This window comes from Heloderma suspectum, chromosome 2 (genome assembly GCF_057233095.1).
Source record: "Heloderma suspectum isolate Gila_16-S chromosome 2, 16-S_ref, whole genome shotgun sequence".
NCBI classification, from domain to species: Eukaryota; Metazoa; Chordata; class Lepidosauria; order Squamata; family Helodermatidae; genus Heloderma; species Heloderma suspectum.
The window spans coordinates 348,170,679-348,186,758 of record NC_139459.1 but is presented as its reverse complement, the minus strand read 5'-3'; the positions used below and the strand labels follow the sequence as shown (position 1 = coordinate 348,186,758).

Here is a 16,080-nt window from a genome sequence, read left to right as displayed (position 1 = left end):
TCAGAGCATCCCTGACAGATGGCTGTCCAGCCTCCTCTTGAATGCCTCCAGTGTGGGAGAGCCCACTGCTGTGCATCTGAAATTATTTATTACACTTCTATACTACCCAGTAGCCAAAGCTCTCCCTGGGCCACCCCAAATCATAAACCCACAGATCCAGAGGAGGTGGACCTGACAAGACACAATGCCATCTGATAAAGAACACTCTCCTGGTTTTGTGCATGTATGCTTTGGAGCGGGCGGCAGCAGTTCCTTATTCTTTTCTACATATTTTTGCTACTATTAGCGTGGATTCACCAATTTGATAGTGGAGGGAAAGCCATAACTGAATGGAGCATACAGTCCTTCCACAAAAAAATCTAGCCCTGGTTTTTACTCCAAGCTTTCTTAATTTCATCAGTAAAATTTAATGGTCATTTTGTGACAGCCTTTTGGTAGAGCCATTTTGTTGCTGGTATCCTTAAAAAATTGGGAGTCAAAATCTTTGCCAATGTACCGCAAATCACACAGAGAACTACCAGCAGATCTAAAGCTGCCTTCTGCTCACTCTTGCATTTCATAGATGCAGACAATGACGTAGAACAGCCTTCCCCAATCCAGTGCCCAGCAGATGTGTTGGTCAACAACTTCTGGCAATGCCGGTTGGACATAACAGAAGTTGCAGTCTACGACATCTGCAGAAGGTTGGGGGAGGCTGGCTTAGAAATGTGAATGTCTTACATTTCCTGCATTTATTGCACAGTCTTGTTCTGAGCAGACAGTATGAGCAAGTGATGCCCCAAACAAAAATAATTCATCTTGCAGCTTAATTGCCCCCTGATCGGACCATCACTACCCTTCTCCCTGAAACCAAAACCAGGACTCAATGAAATGCAGGCACCTTCTGCTCTGTTCACTTCCATACATACCTTGTGAACTTTCCTGCTCTTAGAGTGCAATCCAATGCATGTTTAGACAGAAAAAAGGCCTACAGTTCCCAGCATGCTCCAGCCAGCCATGCTGGCTGGGGGATGCTGGGAGGTGTAGAATGTAAAGGATTGCGCCTTTAACTGTATAAAATAGAAATAATAAAGTGAGAAACTAATGTGTCTCTGTAATTTTTGCCGTTTCTGTCTCTGCATTTCAGGCAGGACTTTTCCTAGCCTTACCTAGAGATGCCTGAGATTGAACCTGGGACCTTCTACATGCAAAGCAGGCGCTCTACCACTAAGCTACAGCCCCTCCCTGTAGTCTATGCTTGAACACCAGCTGCCTCCGTAATGGGCATGCTTCAAGAGCTTATTTTTGATGACAGACCACGTTCCCCCTAAATACCTCATTAGGACTAGGGGTTCTGTCATTTTAACCCATTTTGAGGAGCTCACAAATTTTTATGCAGATCACAGAACATGGCACAGCTGTCCTGAACCTAGCTGGAGGGATGCTGGGAGTTGTAGTCCAACACATTTGGAGGGAACCACTTTGGAGAAGCCAAGCATAGCATCTTTTTCTTCTTTTTTGCCAAATTTGGATTTCTGTTTTCAGCACTGACTCCCGTGCAGATAATCCTATGCCATACTAATTCCATTTGTCTTTAAGGGGGCTCAAGACTCTTGTTGCTGCTAAGGACTAACATGACACGGCCACATTGCTGGAAGAAGGTTCAGGCCAAAACATTTTACTGCCTGGGGCAAAAGAGGAGGTGCACCCCACCCTCCCCGATAGCTCTATACAGAAACGGACTAGACTGGCAGTTGAATCTCACTTTGATACTGGGGTCAGGGGGATACCCCCCCCCCATGAACTTCATTGACAAGTGAGGACTAGACTCATGAATCCCTATCCAACACTCTACCTGCTACACCACACTTAGCCATTGGGTGGAACGCATCCCACCTGGTGAGATTCCAGTCTCCCTTGGTCAGCCCAGTCTACTCTGCTTGGTGCTTACAGGCTCCCCTCTTATTGGATGGAAGAGAGGAGGAGGAGTTCCTCTTGGCTACTATTTAAAGCTCAGGCAGAGCAAGCAAGAGCTATTGGACTGTGTTTCTTTGGAGCTTTCGAAGAAAGGCGCACGATGGCAACTGTAAGTTCTTTTGAATGTGAAAAATGGTGTAGAAGTATCTATATCTGTCTAATGTTCTGTGTTGAGGGGTTTTGTGTGCTCCTTTGGGGAGGCTCGTTAAATAAAAGCAGATAACTAGTATCAAAACGTGTAAAAATAAGCATAGAATGGGAGGCTGTTCTCATGCTAATCCATATGATATTAGGTGTGGCAAGGAATAATAACTAGAGGCCAAGTTGCTGGTTTAGAGGTATGGGAGAAGTGGTATTTGTGACTACAAACGTTACTCGGCTTGAGGGTCAAGAAACTGGCTTGCTATCTGTTCCTAAAAATCGGTCTTCCAGGAAAGGTTTAACATCCTAGGTACTAGGAAAGTTGATCTGGGATCTATTGGCAGAGCTCTGGGCATTGAGAGAAAGAGTAGAAAGGATTTCTGCTTTCCAAATTAACAACAGTAACAAAATGGCACCACCCTTGCCATTGATGGAGAAAGCTTGGGGTAACCATGAGGCAAGGTTAGCCCTAACATGAGACAGAGTGAAGGGGTTGTCTCAGGCGTCAGATCCTGTGTGGTATATAGGGGGTGGTGGGGCACAGCCAGTGGTCTGCTGCTTGCTTTGGGAGGACAAAAGCCTTCTAAGTGAGGTGAACGTTGGCCTTAACATGAGACAGTGAGGGGGTTTCCTCAGGTGCAAATAGACATTCTTCAATTCATTTGTAAGTGTGCAAGTGTGCACAGCCCTGATCTGGATCAGGACTATGGTGTTTTGGGAGTGAATTCTGGAAATGCAGGACAAATCACTGAGAATGCCCTGCACCTTCTGAAACACTGTTGCTTGCTCTTCCTTCAGCCAATGTTTTTCTCTGGCTTGAAGATCAAGGCTGGGGATCTCACCAAAGTGAAGGGGAATGTGAGATCAGATGCCAGAAGGTATGTACTGATGGAAGAGTGAGTTATGGGAAGGGGGGGAGAATGGGTGGGAAAGGGGAGGAGAAACCAGAAATAATAAAACTGAAATTTAGGGATGATGATGTTACCGTGTGAGATGCTATGTTACCTTCCCCAACCTGGTGCCCTCCACATCTTTTGGACTTCTAAGGCCATCAGCCCCAGCCAGCATAGCCAATGGTCAGGAACGGTAGGGGTTGCAGTGCAAAATATCTGGAAGGCACTTGGATGGGGAAGTCTGCTCTAGTAGTTCCTGTCAAATAGAAGCTTCAAACCTAATATTTTGCCTCTGTCATGGCAGCTTTATCATCAAACTAGGCCGGGATAGCGCAAATCTGATCCTTCATCTCACCTTCTACTATGTGTGTCACGCTGGTTTTAACACCAGGGTTTTGGAGGTGAATTCCATGGCAGATGGAGAATGGGGTGAGAAGATGCGGATCTTTGCCTTCCCTTTCCTGCAGGGAGAAGAGGTGATGGTGAGTAAGGGGAGGTGGGTGCTGAGAAAAGCTGATGAATACAGCTGAAACTTTGCAGGTGGACTCTTCTGTTGACTTGGGGGTTGGCTTGATAACTTTTGGGTGCCTGGCTCTATTAGGGGGATAACAGCTGATGGTTTTCAAGACTGACTCTGGGTGGGTGCCTCTGGTATAAAGTTTTTTTTAATTCCAAAAATATTTTTTTTAACAAGGAGGCTGGCATACTGCAAAGCCTTCCAGCACCATCTTTGAGTTCGTTACAGTGGTTTTGTGTTTCGGAGCAAGTTCTTGGGCAAGTTACTTTGAATGCCATTTTTCTTGGTAGAAAGGTAGAGTGCAAATCAAATAACTTTTCATTTAGTCTCACCAGTTTGCCTTCTGAGAAATGAGTGCTTTGTGTGTCACATGCCAGTTTTAACATGGCAGCCATTCTATGAATGGGCTAGCATCTCCCATGGCAGCCTCTTTGTGAATGGGAAAGGCTCCCCCCACCCCCCTGCCCACGGCATACATTTTGGGAGTGTTCTTGACATTCTCTCTGAATTCCAGATGTGGCCACTGATCCAAAAGACTGGGAACCCCTAGACTATGGAATGGACAGAGACTGTTCTAGAAAGGATGCTTCTCTTCTCCCTGCTCAGGAATGTGTTAATCCAGGTCTCTGTACAAGCAGGAAACAAAGTGTAGACTGACTTCTACCAGCAGACAGAGTTGGACTGAGAAAAAGGCGGAGCTGTGATTTTTTTGAGTGTTGGTGGTGGCAGCTGCTCCTCAAGAAACCTGATGTGGGTGCAGGGAGCTCTGGGATATTGGTTGAACAATTTAACACTATATTTCTGTTAATGGTTACGGCCTGCAGGCAGGAATTTCAACACTCCTGTTCTAAAGGTTAAGGCTGCTTGCTTGATTTCTTATCCCTGAGCAGCTGGAGGTATCTAACCTTCTCTCCCAGGAAACTGGCATGGGCTAACCCTTGATCTTTACTTGTTAGATGACCATCCTCTTCGATGCCCAGAGCGTGAGAGTGAGCCTGCAGGAAGAGAAGTCTTACACGTTCCCCAACCGACTAGGATTGGATTCTGCACGATTCCTCTCTGTGGAAGGAGACTTCAGGATCAAAGCCATCGAGTTTTACTGAACTTCAGCTGTTCCCTGCTTATGTCCCTCTTCCACCAGTAAAATAAGCTGTCAATAAAACAAGTAACTGGAGTTGTGCACTTTCTCCTGTTTCTGCTGTCAGCATGCCCCATACGTGGCTTCTGACGTTCTCTACAACTGGCTAACAAACAGGGCTGGCCGGGTAGCCTGTGTCCTTGATCAGGTATATATGCAGCAAGAACAACTTCAAGTCAGGGCCAGCCAAACAATTAGCCCGGCTGAGGCAGCTACCTCAGGTGCAGTGGCATCAGGGCTGGTCCTAGGATAAATATGACAATGAAGAGGAGTCTTCCCCCCCCCATTCTGTGTGTGTGTGTGTGTGTGTGTGTGTGTGTGTGCGTGCGCATGCATGCGCGCACGCGCACACACACTCTCTCTCTCTCTCTCTCTCTCTCGTAGGGTTTATAGTATTTTAGTGATTCAAGTGCTTGGTAATGTTGCATCAAAATAAAGCCATATCCTACTGATATTTATCTAGAGTGAATTACTTCAAACTGGAAATAACCACTTTAAAGCATATTGACTGAGGGTTGAAGGAAAGGTTGAAGATGCTTCCCGCCTTTGGTCAACGTAGCTCTTTGCAGACAGCACACACACAGAAACACCATCACTGATCTCAGCTTGGCATCACTCAGGCTGGCCCAGAGTGGCAAGGGCAGGGGAGGGGAGTGGGGAGGATTTAAGAAGTGAGGAAGGGCTGATTGAATCACAGAGTTGGAAGGGGCATCGGCGATCATCCCAATGCAGATTTGATCATCTAGTCCAACCCTGGGCCCTGCAGGGTGCAGCCACAGCATCCCTGACAAATGGCCATCCAGCCTCTGCGTCAATACTTCCAGCGAAGAACTCATCACCTCCAGTGGCACTCAGTTCCATTGTCGAACAGCTCTCACTTCTGGGAAGTTTCTCCTAATGTTTAGCCAAAATCTGCTTCCCTACGGTTTCCACCCATTGTGTCTGGTCTTGCCCTCAGGAGCAACAGACAGCAAGTGTGCTCCATCTTCTAGGTTGGGGTGGACAGAAGTAGATCTCTAGATGTTTTGGTCTTCAGCTCTGACTGTTCCTGACCATTGGCCATACTGGTAAGGGTTTCTGGGAGCGGAGGTCCCAAAGCTCTGGAGATCCACCCTCTGCCCATCTCTGTTCTACATTTTTGATCACTGCTATTGCGTCTCCCCTTAATCTTCTCCATGATAAAATATACCCAGCTCTTTCAACCATTCCTCATAGCACTTGGTTTCCAGACCGCTTGTCATCCTGGTTCCTCTTCTCTGGATGTGTTGCAGGTTGTCAATGTCAATGTCTCAAAATGAGGTGCTCAGAGCTGAACACAGTACTTCAAATGTGGTCTGACTAATGCAGAATAGAATCAAACAATTTCCATGATCAGGACACTGTAATTCTGTTAATGCCGCCCAGGATGACATTAGCTTTCTTAGCTGCTGCATTGCACTTCTGGCTCATGTTTTGATATGTGTGTTAATGAGTGGAAAAGAAGGAAAAGTAGCTGTGATGCACACAATGATGCTAAAGGTCATTACTGGTTCCTAGTTCCTTATATGCGTGAACGTTCAAAAGAGTTCAGTCAGTGAACTGCATGAGGACCTGATCTTTAAATGGTGCTGCACCCCAAACAAAGCTTTGGGATGTATAGGGCTCAAAGGGGCTGCTAACACAGTGCTTGCTGAAGGAAGCACAGCTCCAGCCCTGTGGTTCTGTCTACTTTTTGCTATTCTTGGTGTGGGCACACCAGTCTGAGAGTGCTCTGTGCATACAGAAAGCTTTGGGCCAGGCAGGCTGTATTCCATTTAGTAGAGGACACTTTCCTGGGTGGCCTGAAGGTTCTTGAGGGCTGGAGATCCCCACTTCCTTATTCTCTTCTAAGTATTTTATGTACAATCAACATGGCGGGCCTTGCGTGAGAGTGTCCTGTGTGGAAGGAAAGCTATAACTGAACGGAGTGCACAGTTTTCCCACACAAAAATCAATTCCTGTTTTTTATCCCAGACTTCCTTCATTTCAGCAGTATCATTCGGGGGTGGGGGGCAGCGGTCGTTCCAGGGTTCGGAGTGCACTTGGGCAAGATCCACCCCCCGTCCATGAGTCCGCCTTCTCACAGCCATTGTCAGCAGCTGCTATCGCTTATCCTCCTCTCTCTCATCATTGCTGCCTCTTGCTTGCTCGCCTAAAAGGCTGAGACCCAGGGAACAAGTAACCAGAGGCACCTACCGCTTCTCCTCCTCACCAGCACCATTTTCTGGGCCAGAGTGAGAAGCAGGAAAATAAGTTGGAATGGTGAAGGGGAGGAACAACTCAAGGGGGGGTTGTTAGTGGGCCCCTGCTTGGCTGTGGGACCTTGGGAGGTGCCCCACCGTGCCTACTGTTGACGCCAGACCTGATGGGGTGGGGGTCATAGAATCAAAGAATCGCAGGGTTGGAAGGGGCCTACAAGACCATCAAGTCCAACCCCCTGCTCAGTGCAGGAGTCCAAGTCCAAGCATCCCTGACAGATGGCTGTCCAGCCTCCTCTTGAATGTCTCCAGTGTGGGAGAGCCCACCACCTCCCTAGGCCATTGGTTCCATTGTCGTATTGTTGCTGCTGTTGTTAAACAATCGGGAGTCAGACATCCTTGCCAATCTACTGCAAATCAAGCAGAGATCTACCAGTGATCCAGAGCTACCTTCTGCTCGCCCTTGCAGTTCAGAGATGCAGACAATGACCCAGAAGTGTTCCCCAATCCAGTGCCCTGCAGATGTGTTGCTTCTATATGCAAAGCAGGTGCTTTGCCACCGAGCTACAGCCCCTCCAGTTCCTCCAGTCTATGTGTGAATACAAGCTCTCTCCATATTGGGCACCCTTCAAGAGCCTAAATTTGACAACAGACCATCACCCCCTTCTCCTAAATACCTCTCTAGGTTTAGGAGTTCTGACATTTGACCCCCTTTTGAGGAGTTCACGAGTATTTATGAAGGTCACAGAACATGGCACACCCATCCTGAACTTGCCTGGGGAATGTTGGGAGTTGTAGTCCAACACATTTGGAAAGCAGCAGGTTGGAGAAGGCTGGCATAAGCATCTTTTCTTGCCAAATTTGGGTTGCTGTTCTAAGCACGGACTCCAGTGCAGATAAGCCTATGCCAGAATGATTCCGGTTGTCTTTAAGGGTGCTCAAGACTCTTGTTGCTGCTAAGGACTGACACAGCCACACTGCTGGAAGCAGGTTCAGGCCCAGCCACTCTACTGCAGAGGCTAAAGAGGAGATGCACCCCCACCCCAGATAGCTCCATACAGAAGCTGGCTAGACTGGCAGTTGAATCTCATGTCACTGCTGGTGTCAGGAGGATAATATCATTCATCCAGTGAGCTTCATGGCCAAGTGGGGAATAGAATCCCAGTGTGAGGACTAGTCTCAGGACTCTCAGTCCAACACTCTCACCTCTATACCACACTTAGCCATTGGATGGAATGCATCCCACCTGGTGAGATTCCAGTCTCCATTAGCATTCAGCCCCTTCTAATCAGCTTGGTGCTTACAGGCTTGCCTCTTATTGGATGGAAGGGAGGAGGAGGAGCTACACTTGGGCACTATTTAAAGCTCAGGCAGAGTAAGCAAGAGCTATTGGACTGTGTTGCTTTGGAGCTGACTGAAGAGTACGTGATGACAACTGTAAGTTCCTTGGAATGTAAGAAATGGTGCAGAAGTATCTACAGCTGTCTAATGTTCTGTGTTGGGGGGTTTTGTGTGCTCCTTTGGGGAGGCTGGTTAAATAAAAAAAGCAGATAACTAGTATCAAAAAGTGTAGGAATAAGCACAGAATGGGAGGCTGTTCTTATGCTAATCCATATGATATTAGGTGTGGCAAGGAATAACAAGAGGCCTCATTGTTGGTTTACATGCATGGAGGAAGTGGTATTTGTGACAATGAACTTTACTCATAGCTTGAGAGTCAAGAGTTTACTATCCTTTCCTAAAAATCAGTTTTAGAGGAAAGGTTTAACATCCTAGATAATGGCTAGGACTTGGATGGGTAGAAGGTAGGTCTGGATCTGCTAGCAGAGTTCTGGGCATTTGGAAATAGAGTGGCAACTATTTCTGCTTCCCAGAATAATGAACAATAACAATATTTACTTTATGTAAAACATTTTCATCCCGCCGTATATCATTAAGATCCCAATATGACACATATCCCCTTGCCCTTAATTACACTGAGGAGGAAAGTGTGGGGTAACCATGCGTCAGGGTTAGCCCTAACATGAGACAGAGTGAAGGGGTTGTCTCAGGTGTCAGATCCTGTGCCCCACCCACTGCTATATAGGGGTGGGTGGGGCACAGCCAGGGGTGGTCTGCTGCTCTCTTTGGGAGAACAAAAGTCTTCTAAGTGGAGTGAATGTTAGCCTTAACATGAGACAGCGAGGGGTGGTCTCCTCAGGTCCAAACTAAAAATCCTTCAAAACGTTTGTAACTGTGCACAGCCCCGATTCAGATAAGGACTAGGCAGCTTTGGGAGTGAATTCTGCAAATGCAGGGCCACTGGTGAGTGTCCTGCATTCTCTAAACCATGTTTTCCCTCTTTCAGCCAATAATCTTCTCCCGCTTGAAGGTCAAGGCTGGGGATCTCATCAAAGTGAAGGGGAATGTGAGATTAAGTGCCAGAAGGTATGTACTGATGAAAGAGTGAGTTATGGGGCAGGTGGGGGGTGGGGTGGAATGGGTGGAAAAGGGGAGGAGATGCCAGAAATAATTGAAAAATGAGACTCGGGGATGATGATGTGACTGTGTGAGACTCTAGAGTAGCCTTCCTCAACCTGGTGCCCTCCACATGTTTTGGGCCGGCTCCCATCAGCCTCAGCCAGCATAGCCAATGGTCAGAATAGCTGAGAGTTGTAGGGCTTCTTCACTCTGAGCTTTTTTCCTGCTATTGAGATGGCTCTCTCACCAAGGTTTGCAGGCTCTTTAGATGATGTCATGAACCTCCAGGGCGTCTCCCACCATTTTCCCCAGCCTATCCTGTGTTTTCCCCAAAAGCAAAAAATGTAGCATTTTTTCCAGCCCATGGAACAGGAGCGCCATGACCTCCCTGTGAAATTCTTACTCCCATGTAAGTGTGCTGCAGGTTGCAGACTTACAGCACAATCTTATGTCTACTCAGAAGTAAGTCATAGCTTTCCTGGGGGCTGCGAGGAATCAGTACAGCACAAGTTAAGAGGTGAAAACAAGACTCCCCCGCTCCTTTGCATGCATGCCAGGGATGGAGGTGCTGTTTTGATTCAAACCATGTCTTTTGAGTGGCAACTGCAGGATGGCATGGAAGAAGGTGGAGCAGAGGGTTGGCATGTACGTGCAAACAGCCACTGAATGGACTTGCACTCATGCCTGTGAAAACATCCATACAATTGGGAAGCCAGCCAGCCACTATCTCTTCTAGCCCACCATGCAGGGTTGTTGGGAAGCCAGAATAAGGGGGAAAAGAAACAACAGCATGGGGGGGGGGGGTAAAGCCATTAGATGGGAAGCCTCCTGTGGAAGCACCGTGAGGACCCAAGCAAACGTATCTGGAAGGAGGGTTCCCTCCGCCTTTAAAGTTCCTAGAAGGGCTTCCAACTTCCCTTCTGCTGCAGAGGAGTGGAGGAACGGGTGGAGTCATCAGTCATGTTACAGGAACCAATGCTCAGCCTTCTGTCCTGATTTTTCTGTGCAGTCATGAAAAGGTATAGAGCAGAGGGAAGCACTACGAAAGATGCCTGTATACAGGGCTAGTCTAAATCCTGGAAAGGATCCAGAATCAAAAGGACTGGTTTGTAGTGGGGTAAAATGCCAGGTGTAAAGACAGCGTTGGATCATCTCTGTACCAGCCTAAAATCCTGCACTTAAAATGGAGCTTTCTGCTTTCTTTTTAAATGCAGGATCACAACAACTTCCTTTTTCACGTGCTTCATTCCCCCCCTCCTTCTCCCCATATCTGAGTCTTCCATTATCTTTCATTGATCTCGCTCCTCTTCTTGCCACTTTCCCTCTTTTTCACGGAGGGAACTCAAGTGGAACACACCAGGGTAATTTGATAGCTCCTTATCTGCAATCTATTTAAAAACAGAACAAAGGGCAGTGCAGGAGGGTCATGTAAAGAGCCCTCAACCTTCCATGAAGGAGCTATCTCAATAGCAGGATAAAAGCTCAGTGTGAAGGAGCCCATAGTCTAAAACATCTGGAAGTCACCTGGATGGGAAAGTCTGCTCCTACCAAATGAAAGCCTCAGACTTATTATCTTGCTTCTGTTGTCATGGCAGCTTTATCATCAAACTAGGCCAGGATGAATCAAATCTGATCCTTCATCTCAACTTTCGCTATGTATGTCATGCTGGCTTTAACACCAGGGTTTTGGAGATGAATTCCATGGCAAATGGAGAATGGGGTGAGAAGGTGCGGGTGTCTGCCTTCCCTTTCCAGAAGGGAGAAGATGCGAGGGTGAGTAATGGGAGGTGGGTGTTGAGAGAACCTGGTGAATACAGCTGGAGCAGTGTGGGTGGGCTCTCCTGTAGAGTTTGGGGTTGGGCTTGATAACTTCTTGTGGCCCATTCCATCCCAGTAATACTTGTCTCTACATTCCTGTGAATAGGTTTCCTTGGTGTAGGTTGCCTGCTGGTCAAAGCTTTGGACTTGTTATTAGACCTGGCCTTGGGCTCCTTCACACTGAGCTTTTATCCTGAGATTGAGATGGCTCCTTCATGGAAGTTTGCGGGCACTTTACATGATGCCATGATCATTCAAGGCGTCTCCTGCACTAAATGCCCTTTGTTCCGTTTTTAAATAGATTGCAGATAATGACCTATCAAATTATCCTGTTGTGTTCTGCTTGAGTTCCCTCCATGAAAAGAGTAAAAGTGTCAAGAAGAGAAGTGAGATCAATGAAAGATAATGGAACACTTGGATATGGGGAGAAGGAGGGGGAGGGGGTAAAGGAAGCCCCGTTTTAAATGCAGGCTTTTAGGCTGGTGTAGAGATGCCCCTTGTCAGGGGGAGAATAGCTGATGGCTTTCAATAATGTCTGGGCTGGGTGCCTATGGGCACCAATATGCCCATGGACACCTCTCCTGGTGCCCACTGGCTTCCTGCCCCTCCTGATAGTTATTTTATTAAGAATTTCTTTAAAATTACAAATACGTATAAATTTAAATGGGAGTCTGGCATGCTGCAAAGTGAAGTGCTGGCCTCCAGCAGCACCTTCCTTTGGGCTCAGAAGAATGGTTTTGTGTTTTGGAGCTTAGACCCCACCTCTGCCTAGTACTTGAGTTCCCAGGCAAGTTACTGTGAGTGTTATTCTTCTTGGTAGAAAAGCAGGGTACAAATCAAATAACTTTTCATTTAGTCTCACTAGCTTGCCTTTGTGTCACATGCCAGTTTTAACATGGCAGCCATTTTATGAATGGGCAGGCACTGCCCATGGCAGCCATTTTGTGAATGGGAAAGCCCCCCCCCACCACCTCAAGGCAGTCATTTTGGGAGTGTTCCTGACATTCTCTCAGAATTCCAAATGTGCCCACTGGTCCAAAAGGTTGGGGACCTCTAGACTATGGAATGGACAGAGAAACTGTTCTGGGAAGGGGATGCTTTTCTTCTGCCTGCTCCCTGCTAAGGAATGTTTTTATTCAGGTCTGTGTGTAAGCAGGAAACAAAGAGTAGACTGACTTCTGTCAACAGACAGAGTCGGACTGAGAAAAAGGCAGAGCTGTGATTTTTGGAGTTTGGGAGGTATGGGCAGCTCCCCAAGAAATCTAATGTGGATACAGGGAGCTCTGGGATATTGGTTGGACTCTTTCTCACAGTGGGACCACTCAGACAACACGCTAACCCACACTCAGTGGTTGAGTGTGTGTTGTTGAACTGTTGAACAACAACATACACTCAAACACTGAGTGTGGCTTAGTGTGTTGTCTGAACCCAGGACATTTTTTGTAGAGTGGCTTGTTAACCACTCTGAACAAACTGACAACAAACTATGGCCTCTCAACATGGCTCGTTCAAGAAAATAAGCCACAGTGCATGGTTAACAAGCCACCCTACAGACATTCAGAGAAGACACTAACCCACAGTTCAACAGGAACCCACAGTCAACCACTGAGTTAATGCTTAGGGCCCAAAGGATGGATGTTCAATGTCCTGTTCTAAAGGTTAAGGCTGCTTGCTTGATTTCTTATCCCTGAGCAGCTGGAGGTATCTAACCTTCTCTCCCAGGAAACTGGCATGGGCTAACCCTTGATCTTTACTTGTTAGATGACCATCCTCTTCGATGCCCAGAGCGTGAGCGTGAGCCTGCAGGAAGAGAAGTCACTCACATTCCCCAACCGACTAGGGTTGGATTCTGCACGATTCCTCTCTGTGGAAGGAGACTTCAGGATCAAAGCTATCGAGTTTTACTGAACTTCAGCTGTTCCCTGCTTGTGTCCCTCTTCCAACAGGAATATAAGCTGTCAATGTTGCATCTAACTAAAGCCATATCCTGCTGATATTTATCTAGAATGAATTACTTTAATTTCCAGTTTGAAGTAACAGCTTTAAAGCATATTGACTGAGGGTTGAAGGAAAGGTTGAAGATGCTTCCCGCCTTTGGTCAATGTAGCTCTTTGCAGACAGTACACACACAGAAACACCATCACTGATCTCAGCTTGGCATCCCTCAGGCTGGCCCAGAGTGGCAAGGGCAAGTTAGGGGGCAGGGAGAAAAATGGCCATCCAGCCTCTGTGTCAATACTTCCAGCGAAGAACTCATCACCTCCAGTGGCACTCAGTTCCATTGCCGAACAGCTCTCACTGCTGGGAAGTTTCTCCTAATGTTTAGCCAAAATTTGCTTCCCTACGGTTTCCACCCATTGTGTCTGGTCTTGCCCTCAGGAGCAACAGAGAGCAAGTGTGCCCCATCCTCTAGGTTGGGGTGGACAGAAGTAGATCTCTAGATATTTTGGTCTTCAGCTCTGAGTGTTCCTGACCATTGGCCACATTTGCAGGGTGTTCTGGGCGCTGAGGTCCCAAAGCTGTGGAGATCCACCCTCCATCCATCCCTGTTCTGCTTTTTTGAACACTGCTGTTGTGTCTCCCCTTAATCTTCTCCAGGCTAAATATACCCAGCTCTTTCAATCATTCCTCATAGCACTTGGTTTCCAGGCCTCTTGCCATTCTGGTTGCTCTTCTCAGGACATTGTTATTTATTGCATTTCTATACTGCTCCATAGCCAAAGCTCTCTGGGTGGTTTACAAAGATTAAAAAACAGTATATGAAGTTTAAAAACCTTTTACATAAATCACACAAGCAGTCTACATGGAGATAACATAGATCTCAAAGCAAGTTTGAGCAGTAAACCATAACAAGACACATCCAGGACCAATTAAAAACATCATAAGCTACCAAATGCCTGAGAGAAAAGAGAGGTCATAACCTCATGCTAAAAAGATAAGTATGTTGGTGCCAGTCGGGCCTTGTTAGGGAGCTAATTCCACAGTTTGGGGGCCACCAGTGAGAAGGCCCTCTCCCTCATTGACACTATCCAAGCATCGCTCGGAGGAGGCACACGGAGGAGGACCTTAGATGTTGGGCATAGAGTATGTATAGGTTCATGTTGGGAGAGGTGCTCTGTCAGGTATTGCAGTCCCAAACCATGTATGGCTTTATAGGCTAAAACCAGCATCTTGAACTGAGCTCAGAAGCATACAGGCAGCCATTGCAAGCTGGCCAGAGTCAGCTTTGCAGTAATCTAACTTAGAGGTTGCCAAGGCATAGACAACTGATGCCAGGTTATCCCTGTCCAGATAGGGGCGTAGCTGAGCCACCAACTGAAGTTGGTAGAAGTAGGGATGGCAGAGAATTCTGCCACGGATTTCAGTGAGGCCGAATGAGGAATGGCCTGCCCCCCCGCGGATTCCTCCCAGGACGAGGCTTATCTGGGGCGGATGTTCCAGACGGCGGCGGCTTCGGTGGCAGCAGCTGGTCTTTCGACCGGCTGCCACGACCGCCATTTGCACTCTGGTCTTTGCCGTGATAGGCTACGTAAGTATTTATGTAGCCTATCACGGCAAGCCAAGAAAAAAAAAACGGCGTACGCAAATGGCGGCGGCTACGGCGGCTGCCATTTGCGTTCCCTATTTTTCGCTGTTTTATCGTACGTAAATATTTACGTAGGCAATTACGGCGAAAAAAAAGGGAACCGCAAATAGCGTAGTGGGCGCTATTTGCGTTCTTTTTTCCCACGCCGTTTTATCCTACGTAAATATTTACATAGGCTTTTACGGCAAAAAAAAGAAAAACACAAAGAGCGCCCACTACGCTATTTGCGGTTCCCTTTTTTTTTCGCTGTAATTGCCTACGTAAATATTTACATACGATAAAACGGCGAAAAATAGGGAACGCAAATGGTGGCCACCGTAGCCGCTGCCATTTGTGTACACCGTTTTTTGTTTTTTTGGGGGGGCATGCCATGGTAGGCTACGTAAATACATACGTAGCCTATCACGGCAGCCTGGAAGGACACAAATGGCGGCCGCAGCAGCCCGTCTGCAGCCAGAACTCCGTCTGCGGACGGCCCTGGCCGGCTGCTCCGCGGAGCTGCGGCGGAGCAGAGCCAGCCGGGCAGGATTTCAGGGGGGAGGACTGGATAATTATGGAATAAAACCCGTTAATCGGAAGGACAGAAAGCGGAAAAATGGTGGATTTGAACAAACAGAATCTGAGTTTGAAACAGCACTGTGTACAGGTACTGTACACTGCACTGTGTACTGTGTGTTGTGTTTTTTGTTTTTTAAATTATTACATATATAAAAAAGGAAGGACAGAATGCTAACAGGTTTCCCATATGTTACGATAATAAATACCTATGAACATGTTATTGCTAAACTGTATAAATTACTGTTAAGGTATCAGACAGAGAATGAACAAGTAAAAGATTGTATGATAAAATGGGCACAAAATGTAGTCATAATATATCAATGGAAGAGTGGGAAAGTATGCGGAGAAAAGATTTAAAATTTACTTTATGTACAAATCTTAAAGAGAATTTTTATAAGATGATGTATAGATGGTATATGTCACCGTTTAAATTGTATAAAATGTATAAAGGTGTTTCTGGAAAATGTTGGAAATGCGAAGACCAAGAGGGAATGTTTTATCATTTATGGTGGACATGTAAAAAAGCTAAAACATTTTGGAAATGAATACAGTCTTTAGCTCAAAGAATATTAAAGACTACTATAGAATTAAAGCCAGAAACCTTTTTATTGGGACTAACAGATAAACATGTAAAACAGAAGAAGGGAACTCTCTTTATCTACATGACAACAGCTGCAAGGTTATTGTATGCACAAAAGTAGAAGAATGAGACAATACCAACAGTGAGCGAGTGGATCATGAAAATGATGGAGCTGGAAGAGATGGCAAAACTTACTATTATAGTTAAAGAAGGGTCA

General features: G+C 46.6%; 2 protein-coding genes across 2 annotated transcripts; both read left to right on the top strand.

The window, feature by feature from the left end:
* Window positions 1-2,056: 2,056 nt before the first annotated feature.
* Window positions 2,057-4,610, top strand: LOC146355441 (16 kDa beta-galactoside-binding lectin-like). Its single transcript, XM_084829886.1, has 4 exons — window positions 2,057-2,065; window positions 2,896-2,975; window positions 3,295-3,472; window positions 4,464-4,610. Exons 1-4 carry the CDS (start codon window positions 2,057-2,059, stop codon window positions 4,608-4,610), a joined length of 414 nt encoding a protein of 137 aa, XP_084686012.1.
* A 4,352-nt stretch (window positions 4,611-8,962) lies between these two features.
* LOC146355440 (16 kDa beta-galactoside-binding lectin-like) lies at window positions 8,963-13,134 on the top strand. The gene is made up of 3 exons (XM_084832555.1): window positions 8,963-9,288; window positions 10,917-11,094; window positions 12,901-13,134. The coding sequence occupies exons 1-3, from the start codon at window positions 9,191-9,193 to the stop codon at window positions 13,045-13,047; spliced, it is 423 nt and encodes a 140-aa protein (XP_084688681.1). The 5' UTR covers window positions 8,963-9,190; the 3' UTR covers window positions 13,048-13,134.
* The last annotated feature ends 2,946 nt before the right edge of the window (window positions 13,135-16,080 follow it).